The following is a 25,497-nucleotide window of genomic DNA, read 5'->3' as shown; positions in this document are numbered from 1 at the left end:
ACTGTTCAACCCCGTCGTACCCGGCCAGAATGCATTCTTCATTATTCGCCGTAAGAATTATTCTCCAATGGGTTTCATTCAAATATCTCAACTAGAAGTATGCGAAACAATGAAACAACCACTGAGGATGCCCAACTTTGGGTGCTGATTTCACCCTTTCAAACCGATTTTCCGCCGATGAATAAAAATACATGTCGCTGAGATTTCGATAAAGAATAACATATCCTCAAATGATCGAAATCGGGGGGAGGGTATACGTCAGGCAGTTTCCTTGTTAGAAACTTCTATTTCGGTTGATTGAGAGATTTAAAGTAAACGTACCTATAGGTTTCCGAACCTCAAACCGTTCGGATGCACTAGAAGTGCAAATAATGCGGTGATTTCACCACATTCAGATGGTCCGCAGAATACCGCACGTACACTACACGGTAACAGTTCACCATCGCTTTTTTTTCCGTTTTGTACTTTGCTGCGTCAATTTGTCAAAATTCACCACGGGCAGCTTGGTCAATTGTCTCGAACCTCATCTCGGACGTGACTGGCTGTATCCTGTATGAATGCATCGTTTACAAAAACTTTTCATCAGTCGCAGAGCGGACATGATTGTGCAGACACGTGATCGTGAGCGATCCTCGAAAAAGCAATCAAGTGAAAAGGGTTTATTAAGGGAGCTTTCCAGTGTGAAATTTTCAAAAAATCGATTTTTTTTTTTGCTTTATCGAATAGTATACACTCTTCCGAATATTCCCTGAAATTTTCATGCCGAAATTCAGATTATTTCGGTTACTGTACAGCATTTCTTGGAAGAAGGCAACGGAGCGCTACAGCTGCCGCGTCGGCCGTCTGCCCGTGCGACCGTTATTTCTATTGTCTCGTTCCTACCTGCACGTACATGAACTTGGCTCGCCAATTGTCGAAAATGTGAATTCGAACTATTGCATAATTTGCCGTTAATTAGCCGTAAATTAGTCGCGCGACTTATTTTTTTGTCGCACTCAATTTTCAAAAAAAAAGCGGATGGCGTGCTAAATTCTTGAAAATCAATCAATCACTGTGTGTGGCAAGTAGCCCCAAAGCACGTATTCTGCGGCAAGCAGATAGTAGAAATCGCTACGCAGTATGCTGTGTGCACCTTCAATGAAGGTTACGACCCAATTTTAAAAATTTTGAAGACGATGGGATGCACGATAGGGCCGAGCGCCGCAGATTTCGCCGCTAAGTACAAGAATGCGCGCATCACCCAAGCAAACCGCCGGGCGTCCCTGGATAGCAAAGAGGCGAGGACAGCTCGTCGGACTGAACAATCCATTGAGCACGATCTTTTCGAAGAAGCAGAAGGGATATTGTATGGACCTGGCATCGCTGATTGACCGTAAGTAAACGATTTACCTAAGATTTCCTCACTTGAAACTTTGAACGCATTTTTCTCGAAACAGCATTTTTCAAAACGGTGTCCAACTTGGAGGGCAGAGTTTTAGAGCTATCGAGTTGAATTTTTTACACAATTTTCTTAACGTCATTGTTTATCGTGCTATGGAAGCTTTTTTTTTTTGACATCTTCCTATTTTTTGTAAAAAAAACTGCCAAAAAAAATGCTAAAATCGATACTTTTTGTTCAAACCGGCGGCATTTTTGCAAAAAAAAAAAAAAAAAGCCTCCATAGCACGATAGCCAATTATATACCGATCAATAATCTTTTTGTGTTTTTTGTTTCAGATCAAAATTGTGACCCCCAACGTGGACATCACATCCAAGTGCATTTTCTGCAACAATTGTTTCATCATTTTTATAGATATTAATTAATAAATAAATCAATCTTTAAAAAATTGTTTTGTATTCTTCAATACCCAATTAATATACAAAAAAAAAACCAGAGCGATTAGATTATTTTTTCTTTAAAAAAAAAAATCGCGAAAAACAGCGATTTTTCGGGCTGTCACACTGGAAAGCTCCCTTAAATACCATTATCAACAAACCCGCGATCGAGTTGCATGTTCTCGGTGACCAGTTGTGCAGTCCTGGTACGAAGTTGACGAAAAGACTCGCAAGAAGCGATTCCGGTATCAATCCTCTTGACGCAGCGTGTAAGGAACACGATATAGCGTATTCGGAAAATCGTGAAAACCTTGAAGCCAGAAGTGCCGCAGACAGGAGCGGCGGAACTAATATATCCGAGGTGTGGAATTGAGTGTAGGTGTGTTTGCGGCGGGGGGAAGCGAGGAAGAGGTTATTTTGGACTAGTATAAAATTACACCGTTAAACTTTTCAATCTTTCTTATATAATGAAACGTTTCGAGTTCTGTCACGGTCGCCAATGAAACGATTCAAATTTATTTATCCGCGGAATACCTCGGGGATTTCGTAAGTAATATGAAAGATAGCGCTGTGGTTTCGCACATACTCGAATATCGTAATAGTTTTAGGAATTTCCTGTCTCGTGATCGGAGCGGCAGGATTCGGTCTCTGGACACGGAAGGAAGGTGAAAACTTATTACTTGTTAATTCTTTGGTGAGCTCCTGGAAGAGGTTGCTAAAGTTTGACCGTTTTAAGTAGGTTTTCGAGAAAGCCTCAGAAGTCGTTTCATCACTCTCATGTGCTATGGCGCGAGTGGAATAAACCCATCATCACAGGCCTTACGAACGTTCGAGGGTCAAACTTGTTCTGTGGTTGTAAGGCAATCCACAGAATAATCGCAACGAGCGATTCACTTGTGAGGCGAGAAATTTGTTTCCTGAGAGAAAATCTATGAGTATTGATTATGTTACATCCCCAAGAAGTGGGGTTTCTGACAGGAAAGAATGCCGTGAATTTGATTTCCGTATAGTGTTAAGAAATATTGTTGAGAGGTAGGAAGGAATTGGTTTTTCTTCTTTCGTTCGATAATATTTGTTTTGCGCACGGCAAGACAGAATATTGTTGACGAGATAGCGTGGTGGTCAGAAGGACGGTGTATAACGATGGAAAATCGTCATTAAAAAGTTAATATTTGATATCAACATTGATTTGTTTTGCAGACGGCAAGACAGAATATTGTTGACGCGATAGCGTGGTGGTCAGAAGGACGGGAATTCTACGCAATTATGCCTTCGCCCATATCAAGACATCCTGTCGCAGTGCAGGAGGCTTTTTATAGGTTCAGGGGCCTTACCTATGGGTCAGAGGATTTTGCGACAATCACCGTATCTGAGTTTAGACGTCAGACGCAATGCTGGGCTTAGTTCAGATACGGCTCCCTAGTACCTGACGACTTTTATTAAAAGAGACGAAATTCGTTAAGTACGTTGAATACCCTCCTTCGTTTCAGAGTGGTGTTCGAGGGCTCTCACAGTGATGAGTCCACGTCGTGGGATCGTGGGTTGTATCGGCTGCTCTTCCCTCGCTGGGAAGTGGTGGTGAACGAAACAGATTTGCGGATGTGTCCTGAGTCGGACGAATTAGTGATCTACTCGGCCTGGTATTCGATAGCTGATGAATGGATAAATAGATGTCGAGCCATATTTGTGCTCGACTTTTATACCTGCAAATCGTCCAGTTTGGCAGATTTCGGAAACAGTGATTGGCCGTACCCCTTGAAGAGGGAGCATGGTAAATCGCGTGGTCTGATTGGTTTACTGGTACGTGGTGGGGTTTACCGAGTGTGTCGCAAGTTTTGGGCTTGTCATCGGTAAGCATAATATTGGGAGCTCGGGTTGACCGTCAGGTGCCGGCACGCCGACGAGGCGTCACATCGAACTACTTTTATTTCACTTCGATGTATTTAAAGTTACTCTTCTGCAGTGAATAAGGTTGATGAATTCATTTATCAGAAGGTCGAGATCTAATTGTTCATCTATATCTTGGTGAATGTGGATTATAGCTGCATCGTCTAAATGATCTTGCAGCATCGTTGATTTTTAAGTAATTGAAACACAATTGAATATTTTGCAACTGCAGATATCTGAGGTGTGAAATTCCACACCTACTAAATTTCGAGGTATGAAGTTCTCCATACCTACCATAGTGGTTTCACCGCCCCTGGCCGCAGATAAAATATTAGCCGAAAAAGCCTGGAATCGGGTTTTCCTAGAGGACGCTAATTTGGGTAAGCAAGCAACCGCTTGGGCTGTAGCTATGTCGATGTAGGTGAAAACAAAGTTGAGCATGGGCTGTCAAAAACCAAAGAACGTTTCGTTGAACAAAATCATACGCGCGGTAATACAGTCTATGATCCCGAGTCACGACGCGAAAAGAAGTATCAAGTCTGCACTCAAAGGTGCTCGAGAAGCTGTGAAAAAAAGGCGGTGAATGTAAGAATCGTATTGGGTGAAGGTCTTTATCTTAAACCGTACAAAAAGGGTTTCGGTCTGCATCTTTCAAAACACCGAGTGCGAAGCTACCCCACCGTGCGTAGACCAACTGGGATTTGCTAAAGTATGCAAAAATCATGAAAATTCCATACTTTCGTGGTTTTTTATGCACAACGACATGCCCAAAAACGGACTGCGTAGAAACGAGGCAGCTATCGTCAGTCACGATGATAAGGATAGCTCTGGGACACGCTGGGTTGCATATAAGAGGCGCGGCAACTATGTCGTAAATTTCGACAGTTCCGGTCATCTTTAACCTCCGTTAGATCTCGTGAAATATCTCGCCGTTGGTAGCTCCAAGCATGACGATGAAAGATATCAGGATTTCGATACATTCGATTGCGGACACTTGTGTCTGAATTTACTAGTTGGTGAGCTGTATAAACATGACACGTAATTAAATAACATCAATCCAACATTTTCAGTCATGAATAATTTGCTCACATCAACGATATTGATAACGTCTTCGATTCTCGAAGCGCAATATTCACCTCCGATCGAACTTTCTTTGAACAAGAATTATGCTCTCGGCCTCGTTGAAATGTTAACTTTTAATTCCTTTCCCAATGTTGATGCCGGTCACAATGAAATACACGTAACGGATGAAGAAGTCACTATAGATACTGGCAGCTATAAAATTGAGGATATTGGAAAGTATATTCAAAATGCGTTAAAAAATACCGACATCAAATTCCTCATAAAGCCTTACAAGAGTACGTTATGCAGCGAAATCAAATGTAACTACATCATGAATTTTGAACATGACGATTCCATTGATCAGCTTCTCGGATTTACACCACGCGTCTTGACAGCTAACAAAACTCACCAATCGGATATACCTGTGGCTATTTTCAAGGTTAACGCGTTGCGAGTCGAATGCAGCATTAGAATAGATGCCTACAAGTGGAGGGGGGAGACCGGTTCTAATCCAAAAATGGCTGCGTACCGGCAGAGCAGTCCAGATTCCTACCTTACCGACAGTCGGTATGTTACCACGGCGATGGTGAGCCTTACCCACGATATTGTTATCGGCTGTTAACATAGATGGCGCCATCAGTATATTCGCCCGATTTCACCAACAAACAGTTTGACAATGAATTATTTGCTTGGTCAGATATGCAGCCATTTTGATTTTTGCTTAGTCAGATGAGCAGTCATTCTGATTATTGCTTAGTCGGATGAGCAGCCATTTCGATTTTATTTATTGTTAGATAGCAAACATTTTACCGACGAAATTGTTATCTCCGATCTTACCAACAGGTGCTGTTACCGGGTGTTGCCTCAGGTTTGTCGGATGTGGCGTCCCCACCGCATCATCGATCAATCTATATTCCGTCGATCGACTCTGCGTGATGTTTCCAATGCTCCCCGCAAGATAATAACTTTTTTATACATCATGTGGTTGGGTGAACGTTTCAAAACATAATGTTTGGATGCTTTGAGTAGATCGTGAAATTTTTCTCACAAAATGCAGGTCGAGACCTGTGGAATACGGGGTTTTTATTAGGTGAAATAAAACGCTCCAAAATAGCGGATGAATGCTTTGAATATGTCGTAAATTTTTTTTGCCGCGAAACACCAGATGGTATTGTCAATAAACCAGTCTTGGATCAAGAATTCTTCCCACAAAATGCGTCTCGAGACTTGTCTGATGGAAAATTATAGTGGGGATGTGTGATACATAAAACGTGAGCCTATTCCGACGATCACTCTGTTCTCATCGTCTCTTTGCGTCGTGAACCGTTCTTACTTGTGAAAAAAACAAGAAACTGATTGAAACGCGATGGATCTAACAAAAGTTAACCACGTCAGCCGTCTGTAGAATTTGGCTACCATGAAGATGTCGGAACTCGAGATTGGTGTGGTGTATGACGTCACTGGGTTACGACTGGTCAAAACGAAATTTGGGGTACGTGTTCTGGCGACGATCGATGGAAAATACAACGTCTTTTCACCATTGAAAATCGCAAGGGTTCTAGAAGAAGATTCTGATCAGCTGACTGCAATGTGTAACATAGCTGGGGAAAATCGTCTGCAAATGAAATACCACGGTGGGGAATTCAACAAGTTTGAATTTTCATGCAGCTATGTACCAATGAAAACGGATGACAAGATTGCCAGTTGCCGCAGATGTCTCCTGCATTATACACCGAGACCTGATGGCGATATAGTGGATGGGCCGAATCCTCTAGTAAAAGACTGTCTGGAATACAACCATTTGTCTAAAAAATGCTTACAATATGCGCAAAAATACCAGTAGAATTCATTACAATTATATTATAGTTTACACATCGAATTAAAATGGAATATTCAATAGAATTATTTACCTATCTAGGAAAAAGAATTTATTACAATATATATCCCAGCTTATACATAGAATTTGGTACAATTATGCGTATATCTTTATAAGTTTCATCTGTTCTTTTCATATAAGTTTATCTGGCACGAAAATGTGAAGATATTATAAATTTTATTTGCGCTAAAACACACGATGAAAATTGTAAATTTTATTCTACAAAATAATCATGCCCCACGCTAATATGGTTGGGGGTATGCAGGCTCAGACCTGTTCGCCATAATGAGTCATAAACCTCAAAAACTGTATGTGCACAAACCATCTGGTCGGGAGTTGGCAAGACAAAATTTTTCTCCGCCCAAACACTGCTCACTATTTGCTCTTCGTTGACCGATTTTTCCCATCGCATGTCCGACGCTGATTAGGGATGGGTTGTGCAGGCTCAGACTTGCTTGTCATAAAATATTTTTATTCTTTGATGGCGGTGGTGGTACAGAGCTTGGACCCACCATCACCACATCCAAATTCTTGCGATCTATCGACATATATTAGCTCAACGCTTCCGATGCAGACTCGTCTGTCTTACACGATACGTGCAAGTGAAGAGTTCTACAAAGTTCTGCTTATATCAACATTGAAGTCATGGCCGCCGAAACATACTCGAATCTCATCAAGATGACGGAGAATGCGCACAATTTGTTGGGTGAGCTGCATCCTGAGCGTGAGAATGACGATATCTTCAAGCACTGGATTGACGTTGGAACGAAAAATCTCCAATTGCTGCGTGATGTTTCCAAGCGTCCAAGAACGAGCACGGGTGCAAAACTGCAAATTCAACATGCAATCACACTCGTACAATCCTGGGTGGCGAAGATCCACCAACAGATGTGACAGCGACGGCAGCAGTGGCAGCAGCAGCACGCTCTGGTGATGGGCGCTAATATCGGCACTCCTGCGGGTGTACAATGGGACGACGTCGATAGCGCGTTTGCTAACAGGATTCGCTCCGGCGTTATCACCAACTTTGGTCATAAAAATTTGGGCGCCTTTCTGGACGATGTGCAGCGCGTCGTCACCGAGAAGTTGGAGCTGATACTGCATCAGCAGGGAAATGTGAAGATCAACCTCATATTATCGTGCAAATTCGAAAATGTCGCACACGAAGAGATCTCCACTGAAGTTAAGAGCTTCAATATATCCAACGTGGCAATTCTTCTCCCATCGAGCGATATAGATGGCTGGCTTACACGTGCACGGGGTGATCTGCTATCGAAGGTAGAAGATTTCGAACAACGCGATTCCGGCTGGAGTATGATTGAGATCCTCAACATCGCTGTAAACATGAACCGCTATCAGCCTCTCGCCGCGCGGCTTCAACATTCATCGAGCTGCCCAAGGATACTCAGCGGAAGAGAGCGGTGGTAAACGTGAAAAACGATGACGAAAGATACCTTCTCTGGTGCGTCACAGCAGCCCTTCACCCAGTCAACACTCACACCGAAAGGACTCGCCGTTATCGTCGATGTATTTCCGAATTGAACTGTACACGTATCAATTTTCCCGCTACTCTGCGCGATGTAAAAAAGTTTGAGAGATTCAATAATTTGCGAATCAATATATATGGGATAGAATCTCAAACTTTTTCACATCATGCAAAATCGAATAAGAGCGTCATCGTGCCAATTTATTTGAGTGATCATTTGAGTACCGCGAACATTGACACGATTCAACTTCTAATGGTTGAGAGTAATCCGGAAGACGATATGAATGGTGAGTTTGCACCGAGGTTTCACTTTGTTTGGATCAAGAATCTTCCGCGTTTAGTGAGTAAACAATTGTCCATTCATGACCACAGAACGTTTTTATGCGATAGATGCTTATGCCACTTCAACAAAGAATCGTCGTACAACGCTCATCGCCGAGATTGTGTTCTGTTGAATGAAGCGCATATGACTTTTGCCGAAAATTTAAATTCAGCGTTTACGAATTTCAAGAACAAAGATGCTGTTCCATTTGCTGTCTACGCCGATCTCGAGTGTATATTAATCCCCGAACTCGTAGATGAATTTGAAACTCGTAAGACGTATGAAATTCATAAGCATATCCCGTACAGTGCGGCGTACTACGTGCATTGTTCGTCCGACGAGACTTTATCAGAGTTCCACGGTAGACGCCATACGATTGTATAGATTGGTTTGTCCGACGGCTTGAAGATCTGGCTTCACAAGTACGGGATCGTTTAAATCATCCAGTTCCGATAGAGCTTCTTACCCAAACACAACGCGATCGTCATATGCGTGCCAAAACTTGTCATACATGCGACAAAAATTTTTCCGAAAATGAAAATAAAATACGCGATCACTGTCACCTCACGGGTAAATATCGCGGCCCAGCTCATAATGAAAGCAATTTAAATTTTAAAGTCTTCACAACGATTTTCATAGTTTTTCACAATTCAACTGGTTACGATTCTCACTTTTTAATAAAATCTCTGGCTTTAACTTTTAACGGCAAGACTTCTCTGCTACCTATGAATAAGGAGCAATATATATCCTTCACGAAGCGGATCGAAGGGACGATGATGAGCTTGAGATTTATCGACTCCTTTCGTTTTATGGCCAGCAGTCTTCCCAAACTCTCGTCATATTTGGCCGATACCGATAAACGTATAACGCGTAAATTTTACAATAATCCGACTCAGTTCAGTTTGATGACTCGCAAAGGCGTTTTTCCCTATGAAGACGTCGATTGTTCGGAGAAGCTCGATGGAACTCAGCTGCCTGCAAAGAAGCATTTCTACTCTTGACTCACCAATTCGAATATTAGGGACGCCGATTAACAGCACGCGAAAACTGTTTGGGATGAATTTAATTTAGAGACATTAGGCGGTATTCGGATTTATACTTGAGGACGGATGTTCTTTTGCTCGCGGATATTTTCGAAAATTTCCGCGCTAGCTGTTTCAAAACATATGATTTAGATCCGCTGCACTACTACACAGCGCCGAGACTTGCTTTCGACGCTATGCTTAAATAAACTGGGGCAAATTTACAACTCTTAGACGACACAGAAATAATATTATTCATTGAAAGAGCCATTCGTAGCGCAGTGCTCTAACCACCATGCTCAGGCCAATAATAGATACATGGGTGAAGATTTTGATCCAAACAAAGCGGAGTCATACCTCACGTATTTTGACGTGAATAATCTGTACGGTGCAGCTATGAGCGTGCATTTACCAGTCGGCTCATTCAAGTGGGAGTATGAGCATGTCGATAAAACAACCCATCCGGACGATTCGCCAATCGGTTACTTTCTGGAGGTAGATTTGGCCTACCCTGTAGAACTACACGAGGGTCACAAAGACTCACCTCTCTGTCCGGAGCAGTTCACACCGCCAGGTAGTAAAATCGCCAAACTCGCGACCACCCTTCACCCCAAAACAAGATATGTCCTACACTATAGAAAATTGAAGCAATATTTAAGTTTGAGCATGAAATTAACGGAAGTACACAGAGTTTTGAAGTTAAAACAAACTCCATGGCTTGAGCCGTACGTCACGCTCAACACCAACATACGAAAACCATCTAGAAACAAGTTTGAGAAAAACTTCAACAAGCTCATGAACAACGCGGTGTTTGGTAAGACTATGGAGAATGTACGAAATCGCAAAGATGTTAGATTAGTTACAACATACGATAAACTAGGTGATGCGAGAACCCTTATTACCAGACCAAACTTTCGTAGCGCTACCGTATTAGACGAGGATACAGTTAATATAGAGTTAGATCGTGTCAAAGTTCGTTTCGATAAATCTATTTACGTCGGTGCATCAATTCTAGATCTATCAAAAATCATTCTTTATGATTTCCACTACAATTATGTCCGATCCAACTTTTCAATCAGCGAGGTCGAATTGTTGTATACCGACACAGACAGCCTCATTTATCAATTTAACGTATCGAACATCTACGATATTATCAAACGTGATGTGGATGCAATATTTGATACCTCTGACTATCCTCTTGACAACGTGTATGGTATTCCCCTCAAAAAACAAGAAACGACTAGAGTCAATGAAGGATTAAAATAGCGGTAAAATTATGAACGAGTTTGTGGGACTGCGAGCAAAGCTGTACACATTTAATACGATAGGTGAGGATGGGGAAAAATATGACAATGGCGTTCAAGTGAGTAAGCGTTCCAAGGGTGTAAAAAATTCAACGATAAATAGCATCACGTTTGATGATTATGAGAACTGTATGATGTCTTACCAAGAGTTGACCCTTCCCCAGTGTTTAATACGTAGTAAAAAACAGGAAGTAAGCACGATCGTACAAAAAAAATTGGCTCTGAGTTGACAGGACGACAAGCGGCAGTTGATACCTGGGCAGACCGACACAATACCTTGGGGGTTTGTCGCCGCAAACCAATGAGATAGTTATAGAAATTACCGAACCTCTGTAAATATCTATGTTCAGCATCTGAGACGATCCGTCGTCAAATTTTCGGTTTTCCCAGAAACAAAATGAAAATTTTACAGATGTGACGTCCTCCAGACTTCATATTCCTTTCCCACACTCTTAGTTACCTTACACTCTGTAGGCTGCACTTATCGTCCGTGAGTCAGCAGATTCTTCTCTAACTTGCGGCTAGCTTGCCTTCTACATCCCGCTAAACTCCGCAGATCCATCCTAGCGCTCAAGCAAGACACCTATCCCTCCAAACCACAACCACACCTTTTTCCCTCGACTGACTCCTTAGCGTTAACTACTTGATAATAATAAACAATCATATACTTCAAATCGTTTACCTTCCCTTAAAACCGATTCCTTCCTATTCCATTTCCTTCCTGCATTAGGAGTAGTAGCACGCGAGTGCATAGTCGACGTGAACGGACCCTATAATAGCCAAATAACACATTGGCTGGGCGCGGAGTAAGCTCCGATTACCACTCATCGGAGCCTACGCATTCTACCCCGTTGCACAGAAATGTAAAAAAGTTCACCAGAAATGAAAAAAAGTTTACCAGAAATATGGAAGTTTTCAGAAAATGAAACAAAGTTTTCTGCCAATGAAAAAAAGTTTTATGTGCATTAATTGTTGTTGTTGTTGTTTCTGTTGTGGTTGTTGTTGTTGTTGCACAAGCAACTGCCGCCGCCGCTGCCACCGCCGCTGCCGCTGCCACTGCCGCAGCTCCTTCGATAGGATGATCTTGATAATCGGTAAGTTTGTAGGTTGGTGAATTGGTATTTTTTACCTCACTCACGGTGAATATTTCTATCGTCCAATTGGGTGTATAGCCTCTCTCGAACACATTCTTGTACTTGCTGATTCGAACTCGATCGCCCATACTGAATTTCCGCGCCCGATCACTTCGTTTGATTTGCCAAGGTTTGTATACGCTACGATACAGTTGTTTTTCATTCTTCGTACTGACATTCACTGGTTCCATCCGAACCGTGCAATGCTTGGTGTTGTTGTAGGACTTCATTAAATCGCCCAAAATATTTATCTACTTGTGCGATCCTTGGAGAGTAAACCGCTTCCACATTTTATTTTGGAATGTTCGATTAAAACGTTCACATACCGACGCCTTTAAGTTGCGAAATGTCGAATACGTGTTGATATTGTACTGCTTCATGACAGCCTTAAATACGCTGTTGTAAAATTCTTTGCCTTGATCAACGTGCAGATGTGTAGGTTTACGTCTCTGGGCCAGTACAGATTTCATGGCGGCAGTCACATCTTTCCCAATCTTGGACTTTATTGGCACCGCCCACGCGTACTTGGAAAATATATCGATGATTGTTAGTAGGTATTTGTATCCATTGTTGTGCGAGCTGTATGCCATCATATCATCGAGATCAGCTTGCCAGGTCTCATCCAGTCCTCGTACATCTTCGAACTAACGTGTATAATTGCGCCGAGCGGGTCTGTGAAGTTCCTCCGCTATTGTCGTCTTTATTGTTTTTCTCGCTCTGTGCTTTCAAATTTTTCAAACTTTTCTTCCAGGCGCTTCTGCTCTTCAACGGAGACTGGTTCCTTGCTGGTTTGTTCCAGTGCTATTACTCTGGCATAAAGCTTCCTGTTACGCACGCGCGTCTGTTTAAGGGTTTCACTGATTTGCATTACTCTCTTGTGATATTTTTCGTATAAACTATTGAGAACTTTGAGGGAAACAGCATCGTTGAACTGTTGTGGGTAGGCTATGTTACACAATCGTTTATTATCCGATCAGGCCCGGTGACTTTCGTCTGCATGGTATGGACTGAACCATACCTGAAATTTCTCAGGTTGTATGGAATTTCATATCTGGGAATTTGAGGGAATTTTTTTCCGCATTAATGCTATAGTTGGAAAAATTGGAGAATTCAGAAATCTACCATACCGATTGACGATACTGTATCTCTAATGTAGAGTACAAATTTTACTCTATCGGAACACTGGTTACTATGTTTACTGTTTACAATAGCCGGATTAACCCGTTATCCAAACCCTATTAGTTTCGCTTGCGTGTACCTGTGCCCTTAATACCAATTAATCGACTATCATATATTCATACAGAGAGATATTGAATATACATAAATAATTTATTTATGTATAATTTATATTTATTTTAAAAAAATTTAAAATATGTGTAATACATATGGCTACTGTTAAAAATTGACCCCACCTCCCCCCCTCCCCCCAACTCCATACCTGAAAAATTCATTAGTCGCCGGGCCTGAGTGTAAAGGTAAGTTGAATTTCCCTTCGATAACATTTGAATAAACTACATACGCTGTTATACCGCCGTAGAATAATATAATCGAAATGAAGAAGTTTAGCAGAGTAATATAGCGTATTGCAACAAGCAGAGTGATTCACGCCTTTTAAAGAGACTTTTTTGAAAATATCGCGAAATATGTATCAGTTAGTCTTGAAAACTCTACAAAATGCAATCGGTTTTCTCCGAAGCAGAGCAAATATAGTATTTACGGTATGAAAAAAAAAAAAGGATGGGTTGCACTCCGGGAGTGCCGGCAGAAGTGAAAGCTTAAACATCAACGTTGTGCATTTTTGAATATGTTGGAATGGTTAGGGAATAATTTCGCACGAAATGTTTTATTTATCAGTATAAAAGTACTATCACTTATGTGGTGAAATACAATATTCATTTATTGCGCTATCGTAGACAAACATGACAATTTATATTACATGAATAATATTCCCTTTGATTTTCACGATGTCTTTTTCTTTTTTCTTCTTCTTTTTCTTCCTTCGAATCTTTTTTTTTTAATTTTTTCTACATTGACGCCATGCACATTGATATTTCCGATTTTTATTCCGTTTTTTCTTTTGTTCTTCTGAAAAACGAAGATTATTTATTATTATTTTATTTCATTTATTTTTATTTGAAATTATTTGTTTTGTATCGTATTTTTTATGATTTCGTACGTAATATACGTTTTTGCACTCGATTAGCAAAGCACTGGATAAGCCAATGTGGTCAGTATCACAATTGATACTCCTAATATCAAGAACCAATGAGTCACGCACGCATTGTTTTAATGTATTATTAAAAAAGAAACAATTTTCCTCAAATATGTCGCTAAAATTTGTCACGCGTATATATAGGTTAACGCTATAAAGTATCAACATATTACAAATATTACATCTACATATAATGTGTAGGTACATATGTATATTCTTATAAAGTACTCACTTATTTTCTTTCGATATTTCTTCGTCCCTTTTTTCGTTAATAAATGCACTTTCTTCCATTTCCATCTTTTAAGCACTTTATATACACGAATTTCACAAGTATACAAACGATTGACACATCAGCAGTCACCATCTGGGGATGTGCGTAGCAGGCTGTAGTACAAACACACACGCGCAGGCGCCCAGCGCCATTTAAACGAGACAGACGGAGCAGGCATACATTTTTGCTGTACGGTAGAAAGAGAGGGGGATATTACCCCCTCACCATCCGTCTTACGTTTTTCCGATCAGGCTACGGATCTGACGCGCTACGAATCTGACGCGAATTTAACATTTTGTACCCATCTATAAAAGTGCCAAGCGCCGCTAAAGACGTTTTCACTTCAAAAATTAATTCATTGGTTGTTCACACCTCAAACAGACACCCCCTAGAGTCTGGGGTGCATTCTCAATGTTTTATCAATAGAAACGTTTCAATGTTGGTTTCATTTATATACATTAAGCGCTTTCAACAGCCACCCCGTCGGGTACACATCTTTGGGGGCCATTTTCACCCCTCTAAACCGTCTATTAGCAGATAAAAACAATTCACGTGTTTCTTAGTTTTCGATGCACTATTACCTATATGAACTAGATCAAAATCTGAGGGGCGACCCACCTAGGGTTCCTTGTTAGTGGAAGTACCAGTGCGTTTTTCACCATCAATTCCTGATCATTGTCAACGTAAGTGACTATGATATGAAAAGTATCAAGGTCTTTACAATCAAAACTTTCGAAGGGCTAAAATTCTACGCTCGAAATCCTGTCGGCCAAAATCGAATTCTACAAGTATAGTATTTACAAATAGATTGAGCTGACAAGGAAAACCCCCTAAGTGTGACTTTCCCGATTTGGACCGGCTTTTTTATAACGAAAAGGAATTGATAGTTAACCATTCAACCCATCAAAGTGCGGTGCGATGAGCACAGATTTCAGAGAAATCGTCGACCAAATTTTTTAATTCTTTTCCTAATTTTTTTTTGCTCCTATTTCCGACAATGAAAGTTTGTATCCAAAAAATTGCATTAGAGTTTCTCTGGAGTAGACTTTCTTTACTAATATCACTACACAATTTGTAGGTATTTGATATAATTAGTGAAAGATGAATGAATATTCTTAGCTGAAATTGATAAATATTTTGAATGCACCTGCAAATTATTAAAAAAAGTTTCCCTTATTAAGACTACGTACTAAAATCTACGACGTTTCAAATGCACCGTTTCTAAAAAATACGAAGTAATCGATTTATTTTAACCGATTTAATTGAGTCTTGATCGATTATTTTTTTTTTTGGACTTGATTAATCGATTATTATTACTATTTAGTGGTCATCGCTAATTGCCGATGTGTCAAGCGTAAAAATTTGAATCTTCACTAATCATGGTCTGAATCACTAAATTTCATATAATACTGAAACTGAATATAATACTGAATGCGGCAGGCAGAGACACTTGTGGTCGAAGTTGGTATGCACTCGGCGCACAGTATATCTACTGACTCAGCACAAACATCGGTCTGCTGAGATTTTGACAGTTAGTCCTAAGCATACCCTAAGGGTAAGGGTATACACAGATACTAAAATATTCTTCATTTTCCGTTCTTATTTATTGGTCTTAATCGAATGTAAATTGAATGATATATAAAAAATAAATTCTTATCGTGGTAAAAGCGGTTAAAATAGTGTATAAAATATGTAAACATGAGGGCGTGAATCATACAATGAATTCTGATAAACATGAATGTATCATAATATGTAGAAGATATAACGTATATAAAAATTAATTGAGAAGTTGACTACATTTTCATATAGATATAGATTGATCCTGTTTGGTAAAAACTGATTGAGAACACAATTACATTTTTGTAGAGAAGATTGTTTCGGCTTGATTTTCTGTCGATTTTAGTGTTTTCATTTATTTGTATATCAATATATCAGTTGGAGAACACTGATCAGTGGGTAGAGATCAGGTGAAGCCCACTGAACTCTATATAATATCAGAGTTCAGTGTACATAACCGTAACCACCACGTCGTTCACAGTTCTGGCCTGGTAGTCGAATTTTTTACGCAAGATACTCATTGGAAGTCGGTATACATGCGACGAGAGCGTACCAACTTCAAACACACCAATCTCTTTCTCACCGATTCTTGATTTAGATACGCATAGGCTGCGCTTGTTCAGATATTATGTAGAATTATACGATTAAACGAACTTACCTGTAAGTGAAGTTCGATCGTAATTGTATGGAGCGCCTCTTCCGATAGATCACGTTGTAGTTTCCCCTATCATGCCCGAATTACCACACGCTTCAAAGGCATCTAGGGACTTTTTCTCCTCAGTAGGTGGCGTCCTTATATTCTCATTATTTTAAAGTGTTGCCGTGATCATGGGAAATTGTCGTCCCGACAACGAGGGTTGAATTTTCAATTTATAATATAATGTTGGGTGGGTTGTGATCTATCGGAAGAGGCACTCCATACAATACGATCCAACTTCACTTACAGGTGAATTCGTTTAATCGTATAATTGTATTTCGTGCCTCTTCCGATCGATCACGTTGTAGAAGTTTAAAGTTATGCACGGCAATTATGATCAATGAGTTCCACTTAGAGTATCACGATAAAGCAATGAAAATTGTATTTTATTGTTTATCTCATAGGAACAAAATAAAACACATAAGCTACATTGTGAATATTAAACAAAACGTGTCATTCCAGAGACACAAGTCAAATTCGACCATTTATAAAAAACGAACTGAAAATCCTTTCATTGCAGAAAGGTCGAACTAAAATAAAAATTCTTATTACATATTTCATAGGAGCTTTTGACAACCAAACGAAATATTTCTTTAGAGAAAAAAAACAAAATTAACCATTTTATGAAATGTCAAAGAATTCCTTCCTTGCAAGAAGGCTAAACCAAAACATAAATCCTTATTACATATCCCATAGGGTTCTTTTCTTTTTTTTTTTTTATTCGTCTAAAATTGCTTTTGCCAACGCGGAACGTTCCGAAACGATTGGAAGGTCGTAAAATCGTGCGAATGTTTTTGAACTGTCTGTCCAACCTGCCGCTCTTCTAATACTGTCAATCCCAACACCTTTTCGTTTTGCCGCTGACGACGATGCGTGACGCGTACTATGCGCTGAGAAAATGCTTGTATCGACGCCGCTGTCCATCAACATTTTCTTCACCTAATTCGCCAGCGTTTGAGCGGAGACTTGACGATGAGGTTTTTTCAATGTAACGAAGAGGGACTCGGAATGTCCTCATAATCATTTCGTTCTTTCTATACATAGTTTTCAAGCGTTGTTACCACACATACTTTTTTGTCATTTACATATTTTGGTAAAACTAGTAGTGGTTGCGCTCTATTACGTCCCGATGTTTTTACCCTGTCTGGAATTTTGATCTGTATCCCGTCTGATCTTTTCTAGATGAACTGCAATTTTATCAGGGACAGAGTTTGCATTCGTTGACCGGTAACTAGAGCGAGGAGTGTGGCAAGCTTTCCAGTTAGAACCTCCAAGGCTAATTGCTTATTTTCTCCCAGGGAATTTAAATGGTCTAGAACCATCTTTGGGTCCCAGGTTTGTTCATATCTTGGTCTTGAAGGACGAAGTTCCGAGATTCCTTTGAAAAGCCGTTTAACATAAAGATTCTGACCCACGTGTGGGCCTATGACTAGCGAGATCGCGGAGCGTAACGAATTTAGCGAACCATGAGAGGATCCTCCGTTGAACTCCTGGGTGAGGAGTGTTATTATTTGGTGTATTGACGGCTTGTATGGATCGATCTTCGATTTCTCACTGAAATTCCACCATTTTCGTAAACTCCTGTCGTATTGCTTTATTGATGACGAACGAAGTGATGCCGTCAGAAGATCCAGTGACTCCTCAGGATGTTTTTTAGCTGGAAGGCCTTCCGGATTACTTCCCTACCTCCAGGGTAAGGTTTCGCCAAAGCGGATGAGGTTGTCTGTCAGAGGATAATAACAAATTTTTATCCGGATGTAAGACTATCGATTTTTTAACTAGTAAGGCTCGGCACAAAGGCTACCATGGTTGTGTTAGCCATTTTGGTATAACAACAATAACCGTTGCTCTTTCGTCCTCGATTTTTCTTAATATCTTTGGGATGACTGCAAATGGTAAAAATGCGTACGCGAGCTCGAAATTCGTCCAAGGTATCGTAAATGCATCGATTGCCATAGACTCTGGGTCGCGGTACCACGAAATATAGTTATTACACTTAGTATTAGTACGAGATGCAAATAGATCGACATCGGGGATTCCTAATGCACTACTAACTCTATCGAATGCCCATTCCACTAGAGCGCATTCCGTTTCTTTTTCTAATTTTCGCGATTCGAAATCTGCCTCCGCGTTTTCTCTCGTGCCGATGTACGAGGCAACTATATTTAACTCCCTTTTCTCGCACCATCCCCAAATCGACCTTGCTAAATTACTAAGGCTCTCGGCACGCGTTCCACCCATCCGGTTCACGTAAGCGATCGCCGTCGTATTGTCCATTCTCAATAAAATATCGCAATTTCGCAAATGATCGGCGAAGCATTCAGAGCAAAATACGCTGCGTTAATTCCAAAAAATTTATGTGCAGTTTCTGCTCCTCCGCATTCCAAAATCCGTGAGATCTCTGACTTCCGCATACTGCCCCCCATCCAGACATAGATGCGACGCTGTGAATTTCTAAACAAAACCTTGGGGATCTTATTGAATTCTGAGCCATTCCCATCGCTTTTCCCCACCAATAGAAATCCTTTCGCAACTCTCGACCTATCATCATATGACTGTCAAAAGATTTATCATTTTGTTGCAAGGCTGAGTGACGAGCTCGCTCGAATAATTTCGTATGAGCAAAACCGTAAGGAACCGCTGGACAACGTGCTACCACTGTACCTACAAACCTGGAATATTCTCGAATTTTACACTTTTCAGTTTTTTGAAATTTTTGGACCAGCTGCTTCACCTTTTCCTTTTTATCATTCGGCTACTCAAGGAGCATTTTATCGCAATCAAATGAAAACCCTAGGTACTTACACCTTTGCGAAGGTATAGTTTGAGATTTCTCAAAATTAATTACAAATCCCAACTTTTCCATGAGAAGACACGAGGTTCGAATATTTTTTTGACAAATTACAAAAGATTGTCCCATGACTGAAATGTCATCTAGATAAATTACAGATATAAATCCTCTACTACGCAAATACGCGACTATTGGTTTCATAACCTTTGTGAAGACGTACGGAGCGGTTGATAGACCGAATGGTAAACACGTAAATTCGAAGAGTTTACCGTTAAATTGTAACCTCAAGTATTTTCTATACATTTTTGACACTGGGATGGCATGGTAAGCATCCTTCAGGTCTATGGTCGCTAAAAAACAGCCTTCCTTTATCAAATTTATAGCCCTCCTGCGGTCCTCTAACTTAAAGTGTTCGGTACGCACGAAGTTTTTTAATTTTTTCAAGTTAAGAACCAATCGATGGCCTCCACCTGACTTCGGAACCGCAAAAATATCGGACAAAAACTGCTCAGCATCGGGTTCGCACGATTGGATAGCTCCCTTCTCGACTAACTCACGTATTAATTTTTCAATCGTCGAGCCCTCCGCTGCTGAGAATGGTCGATTTTTCGGAGCCGTTGTTTGGCGAGGTTTTTTCCAAAAGGGGATTTTATATGCGGTAATCAACGATAATATCCGACGATCTGATGTTACAGCTTCCCATTCATGTTTGAAAAAACGCAGTCTGCCTCCTATATTACTCACCGGTATTGCTAACGCATCCTATACGGGCGACTGTCCGTTTTCCGTCTGGGATCATCGCGGCGATGGTTGTACCTCTGTCTCGATGAGTTGTTCTGACTCTTCGTTACATGTGGGTATTTTTTCCCGCCTGACTCCGTTGACCTCGGATAATAATTTCCCGTAGGTCGACGAGGCAGGACCTTCGCGTTTTTTGGACCCTTTGATGCTAAAGCTGTTCGATTTGACTTTAATTCTCGCGACGCATTTTCCAGGGCTTTTGCTGCCTTCACCTTTTCCTCGAGACCTTTTCCAAATAGAAATTCGTCTGCTATTGCCGAGACCAAAACGTCTTCAAACGAAATGTTTAAATTTGCCAAAATCAAACTGTTTCGAATCGATGATTCGTCATGCTGTAGGTCCGCGAGGAGCCTGCCTGCATCACTCAAGCGTTCTAACAAGATGAGTTTCTCGTATTTATCGATCAAAATGCTTTGAAACATTTTTCCAATTGCTGCAAAACAAGCCGCGATTTCTACTTGTTTCAAAGTAATTTTCTCGTGTCTCTTGATAATTGTTTCTGACACGACAGCTTTAACCTCTGGATTGACCAAGGGTGAGTCGATACACGTCGCGATCTCGGGCAGCGGATACTTTTTTACGATTTTTTCTCTGTCCTCTGTAGGGAGGCATTTTTTCAAAATCTCTTTTCACCTTATTACCATCTCGTTAGATATCCCTTGATCTAATATGCGATCCTCCAGAATTCTTTTTCCCATTACTTCAAGAATCTGTGGCTCGATAATAGGCTCATTCTCCGGCGCTTCTGGACGAGAGTGAGAAGAAGCCAGACGTGTCTCCCGAGATGCGTTATCGAGCCTTTCTCGATTTGGTGAGCCTGGTGTATTAACCCCTAGCGCGTCTCGGATGGTATCGTCAACGCTAACTTCGGATAGTCCGATCGATTTTCAGACCTCCTCTCGATATTGTGACGTCTCCTGGTGTGCCGTCATTCTCTCTCGGATGACTCAGAATCACGACGGTGTCCTAATAATTAAGACAAGCCGTGGTGTTAACGGGGCCGCTTCTCCAGTACGTTAGACGTACTTGCTTTATAGGTAAGAGCCTGATAAAGTGATCTATAAGATCTTTACTCCGTGAAAATGCCGAGTAAAAACTCTCTACATGCAGGTTAGGGCCTACAAGAGTGGCTGGTGGCGGAAAATATCCATTTTTCGACCGAATTCCTGCTCGACGTGGGCACACCACGCGATTTTCTAACCCAAAAACAGATAACTTACTTTTACGCTTTTTTTCATTTGCGAATCGTTCCTCTAATTTCGCAATCCTGTTTTCCAACCATCTCTCTCTGTTTTCCTTTCACGATTCACTGTTATCACTCATTTTTCGAATTTTTTATCAAGAGCAATTTTCGGTGCGTGTGGGTTTTTTCGACACACGAAAAAGGAATGAGAATATAAGGACGCCACCTACCGAGGACAAAAAGTCCCTAGATGGCTTTGAAGCGTGTGGTAATTCGGGCATGATAGGGGAAACTACAACGTGATCTATCGGAAGAGGCGCGAAATACAATTTAGTGGTCTGAATTTGTACGAGGTCAGTGCATTGTTTCCTTTGTTCGTCACTGTTTTTATACGGAATGGTTCGCTAAAATTATCATTTGAAGTGAAAACTTCTTTAGAGCTGTTGGTGAAAACTTCTTCAGCACGGGGGTGATTTGAAACTCGATGAAACGTAATAAAACGACTATCAATGTAACGAAAACTTAACTCCTTCAGCACAGTAGTGATTTGAAACTCGATAAAACGAAATGAAACGACTATCGATAAAACAAATAATTATTCCACTCCTGATACTGCATTCTCCTCATTGTTTCGCAGTTTAGTTTTTGAAAGTTTCACTCCGGCTACGTGTGAACTGCACACGTTTTGTTTTTTTTTTTTTTTATATGGATGTTTAAATAAATACGTGTCCTGAAAAGAGCTCACACCAAAGGCTGAAATGTTGACAAAAGAATTTATGTATCTTTACGATTGATCTACATTTCCAAGATTTCTTTTACACACATCCTCGTCGCGTTGGTCCTGGGTAATGCAAGAAGTGATTGATATTCAAAAATCATTAAAAATTGAAATCTCGCGAAGAGGATCAGCTAGGATTTCCCGGTTTGTGTGTGCGTGTGTTTTTCTCTCTTTTTTTTTTTTTAATCTACGAACAGGCTGAGAACTTTCTGCACACACAATTTCTGTATCCATTTTGATCAAACCTTGTACAGCTTGAATCTCATCGTGTACAATGTTATTAACACTGTTATTAACAATGTTATTAATTTGGACGTTTTCACTCCTTTCATACTACTTGCCACGTATGAGCTGCTTGTTCTTATGAGCTAGGTATCCTTACAGTCCATAAAGATAGTGAGACGGACTATCGCAAAGATTGTTATCTCTTATTTGTTGAGTTATTCTATTTGTTTCGATTGCAAATATATCACTGAAGTATCTTATTTAATGCGAATCTGAAAAAAATAACTTCCCCAACATCAGCTCTATTACGGCGCAGTAGATTTTGTTCGATTCCTAATTTGGCGTATTAAAATCAACACGATTTTCGGTTAATAAGTATTGCTTATTGAATGCGAAGTTCCCGATCGTAATCACATCTTTCTCAAGAGTTTCAATTTGATTCAATACTTTACCTAGCAGTAAATCCTCTAGGGGAGTCAACGTGGACAGCTGCTTGAAAGAGAACCGCCCACACCAGCCAATAAGTCCGGAACAGTGAAAACCGGTGATTTAGCGATGTGTTCATTTGTGACACGGGTAACTGAAACAAAATTTTAATGCAGCTTTGAACTGAGGCTTTTAAAGGTCCCAATATCCGAAAGTAACTCGTCACAATTTTGCAATTATTGACCAACTCTGGGAATTTACCCGTCAGTTGTATGTTAGCATTCAATGGTCAGATAATAGTTGGCATCTGGACCGAGTATGTCACTTGAGTCTAGAGGTATTTAGTTAATTGAACAGATCATTAGTGATTTTCCAATAAACTCGATTTCGTCTATCAAGATATTTAAGATATTTTCCTACATGAATCCGACGTTCAATGAAACAACATTACATTATTTCACATTTTGACTCTAATTAGGGGGGGGGGGGGGATGCTTCTCAAAACTATCATGCTGGGCGCTCATTGATCGCACCATGTTCATTGAAAAGAAACATGAATGTGCCGAGTCGAAGCACTATCTTTTATCGCAAACAGAGCCTTTGGCCTAAGTTTCATACAATTATGAAAGGGTACAGCTGAATAAGTATGTAATAATTGGCCTGTCACTGCATTTCTCCGAGATGATTACATTTCAACCGTCCGTGAAACAGACCAATTCCCCCCAAGCTTCAGCCTCGCGGACTGCAACGACGGGTTATAACTTCAATGCACCACGTTTTTTAGATTTTACCAATTTCCTCCGCGGTTATTCAACCGATCGTCTCGAGTTTAGTTTTGATCGAAATATTCCGTTGCATTTTTATTTATTTATTTTTTTTTCTCTCTCTCTCTTTCTCTATATCTGCAGTTTCTCATCCATCCCTTGAGTCCCCTCTTAACCTTTCAATTTCGTTCAACCATCTTTTCCCTTGTCCCTCCTCTCCTAGAACTTTTTGCCTCATCTCTGGCCAGCCTCTTTCTACGCCTACCCTCATGAAAAAAAACCCTCAATTTGCATGGGTAAGCTTCAAAATTTAGGGGTTTGCTCTGAAAGTTGAGGATAAACCCCTAAATTTGGGGGTTTACCTACGAAAATTGAAGGTAAACATCATTGATGGAGGGTTTATCTTCAACAGTTGAAGATTAACCCTAAACAATTGAAGGTTCATCGCCAAGAGTTAAAGGTGAACCCTCGACGTTGAAGGTGAAGCCTCAACGTTGAAGGTACCTTTAACGATGAAAATAATTTATATCCCCAGAATTTAACTAACGGTGAATGTGAGGGTAAACTATCAACATTGTGAGGATTGTCCCCTGCAACCCCAAGGGATACAGCTAACTCTTCTTGAGGGTAGTCTTTAAAATTTGGGTGTCGTCGCGAAAATATAGTATGTAAAAGATTGGTGGTGAACCCTTGATTACATTGCAGGGTAACATAACCCGTGAAATTTCCAAGGTAATTCTTATGATATTCGTTGAAGTTCTATTATTCTCAATAACATCTGAAATGATCTATCTGTATATTATTTATAGCAAAACCAATGATTCAATTTGAAGTTAACTTTCGACCAGCTGGCTGGAATTGAGTCATCGCATCATAAACTATAAGGATCACTATTAATATTGCATTTTACTCACCCTGCATGCCATTATCCAACGCTCCAAATGAATACTACTTGGTTTTTTCAGGGTTGAAATTGGAAATCATGAACTAGACTATATATGGAAATTCCCACGTCAACTCGGTGAATCAAAAACATTGACCCTCTTCGATTTCTCCAGTGATTTTTTATATAATAGTTCTTGGAAATTATCTGAAAATTATCGAATCTAAATATTTTATATATTTTCATATAGTGTATGTACATTGTACATGTACGCATACATCTTCATTATAATATAATAATGAACGAAATGCATTGTGTTTGAATGATTTTTCATGGCTATATGTTTGGAAGTTGAAGAGGGCCGGTTTTTTCGATCGAACCGAGCGTAAATCTCTAGGAAAAACGTGAGGGGATAGGCCGTAGAAAGAAAAAATACACTCACGGAAAATCACCTGTATTTTATATAAAATGAGAAGTTTATTTTACACTATAGAAAATCAATACAAAGTCATGGTGACCTGCGAGGACAAGGCGTGTCGCGAGCACGTCTGAAAAATGGTCGAGAATTTTAAAAGAAGAGTTCGAAAGAATATATACAGAATTTCCGTGGAGTTACACAAGTGACCGTTGGCAATATCGCGAAACAACGCGGGAGTAAATCGCGAAGTTTTTGGATATTGCGCTTATTGAAGGAGGGAACCGAAAATTCTGACGACAATTGAAGAGCGCGTACAAAATATGTTTTCCGTACCGTTGGAAGACATAGAATGAATTTATGAAGGGGTAAGTCGAGTGTGCCGAAGGGGCCACACATGAAAAGAAAGGCGGAAGGAGTTCACGGCGCTCGAAGTCTGCGCGAGAGATGTGCCGGTTTGCTGACCTTCCACGCCGAATCCCAAAACCTCGAAGTTTTCTAAACACTATATGAATTATAGATACGTACATTAAGTTTTACTGACGATTATTTTTCTGCGTGGGGATACATTATACCCTCCTTCTATA

The 25,497-nt window shown here is 40.4% G+C and overlaps 1 protein-coding gene across 1 annotated transcript in view; it reads right to left on the bottom strand.

The window, feature by feature from the left end:
- Positions 1-25,497, bottom strand: part of LOC124293695 (glutamate receptor ionotropic, NMDA 2B) — a 1,867,270-nt gene that overhangs the window by 679,221 nt on the left and 1,162,552 nt on the right. The window contains exon 12 of the mRNA XM_046735718.1: positions 22,875-23,002. Within this exon, the coding sequence (XP_046591674.1) occupies positions 22,875-23,002 (128 nt within the window). The remainder of the gene's footprint in view (positions 1-22,874; positions 23,003-25,497) is intronic.

The sequence above is a fragment of the Neodiprion lecontei genome, chromosome 3, assembly GCF_021901455.1.
Source record: "Neodiprion lecontei isolate iyNeoLeco1 chromosome 3, iyNeoLeco1.1, whole genome shotgun sequence".
NCBI lineage: Eukaryota > Metazoa > Arthropoda > Insecta > Hymenoptera > Diprionidae > Neodiprion > Neodiprion lecontei.
This window is presented reverse-complemented; position numbering and strand designations above follow the sequence as displayed.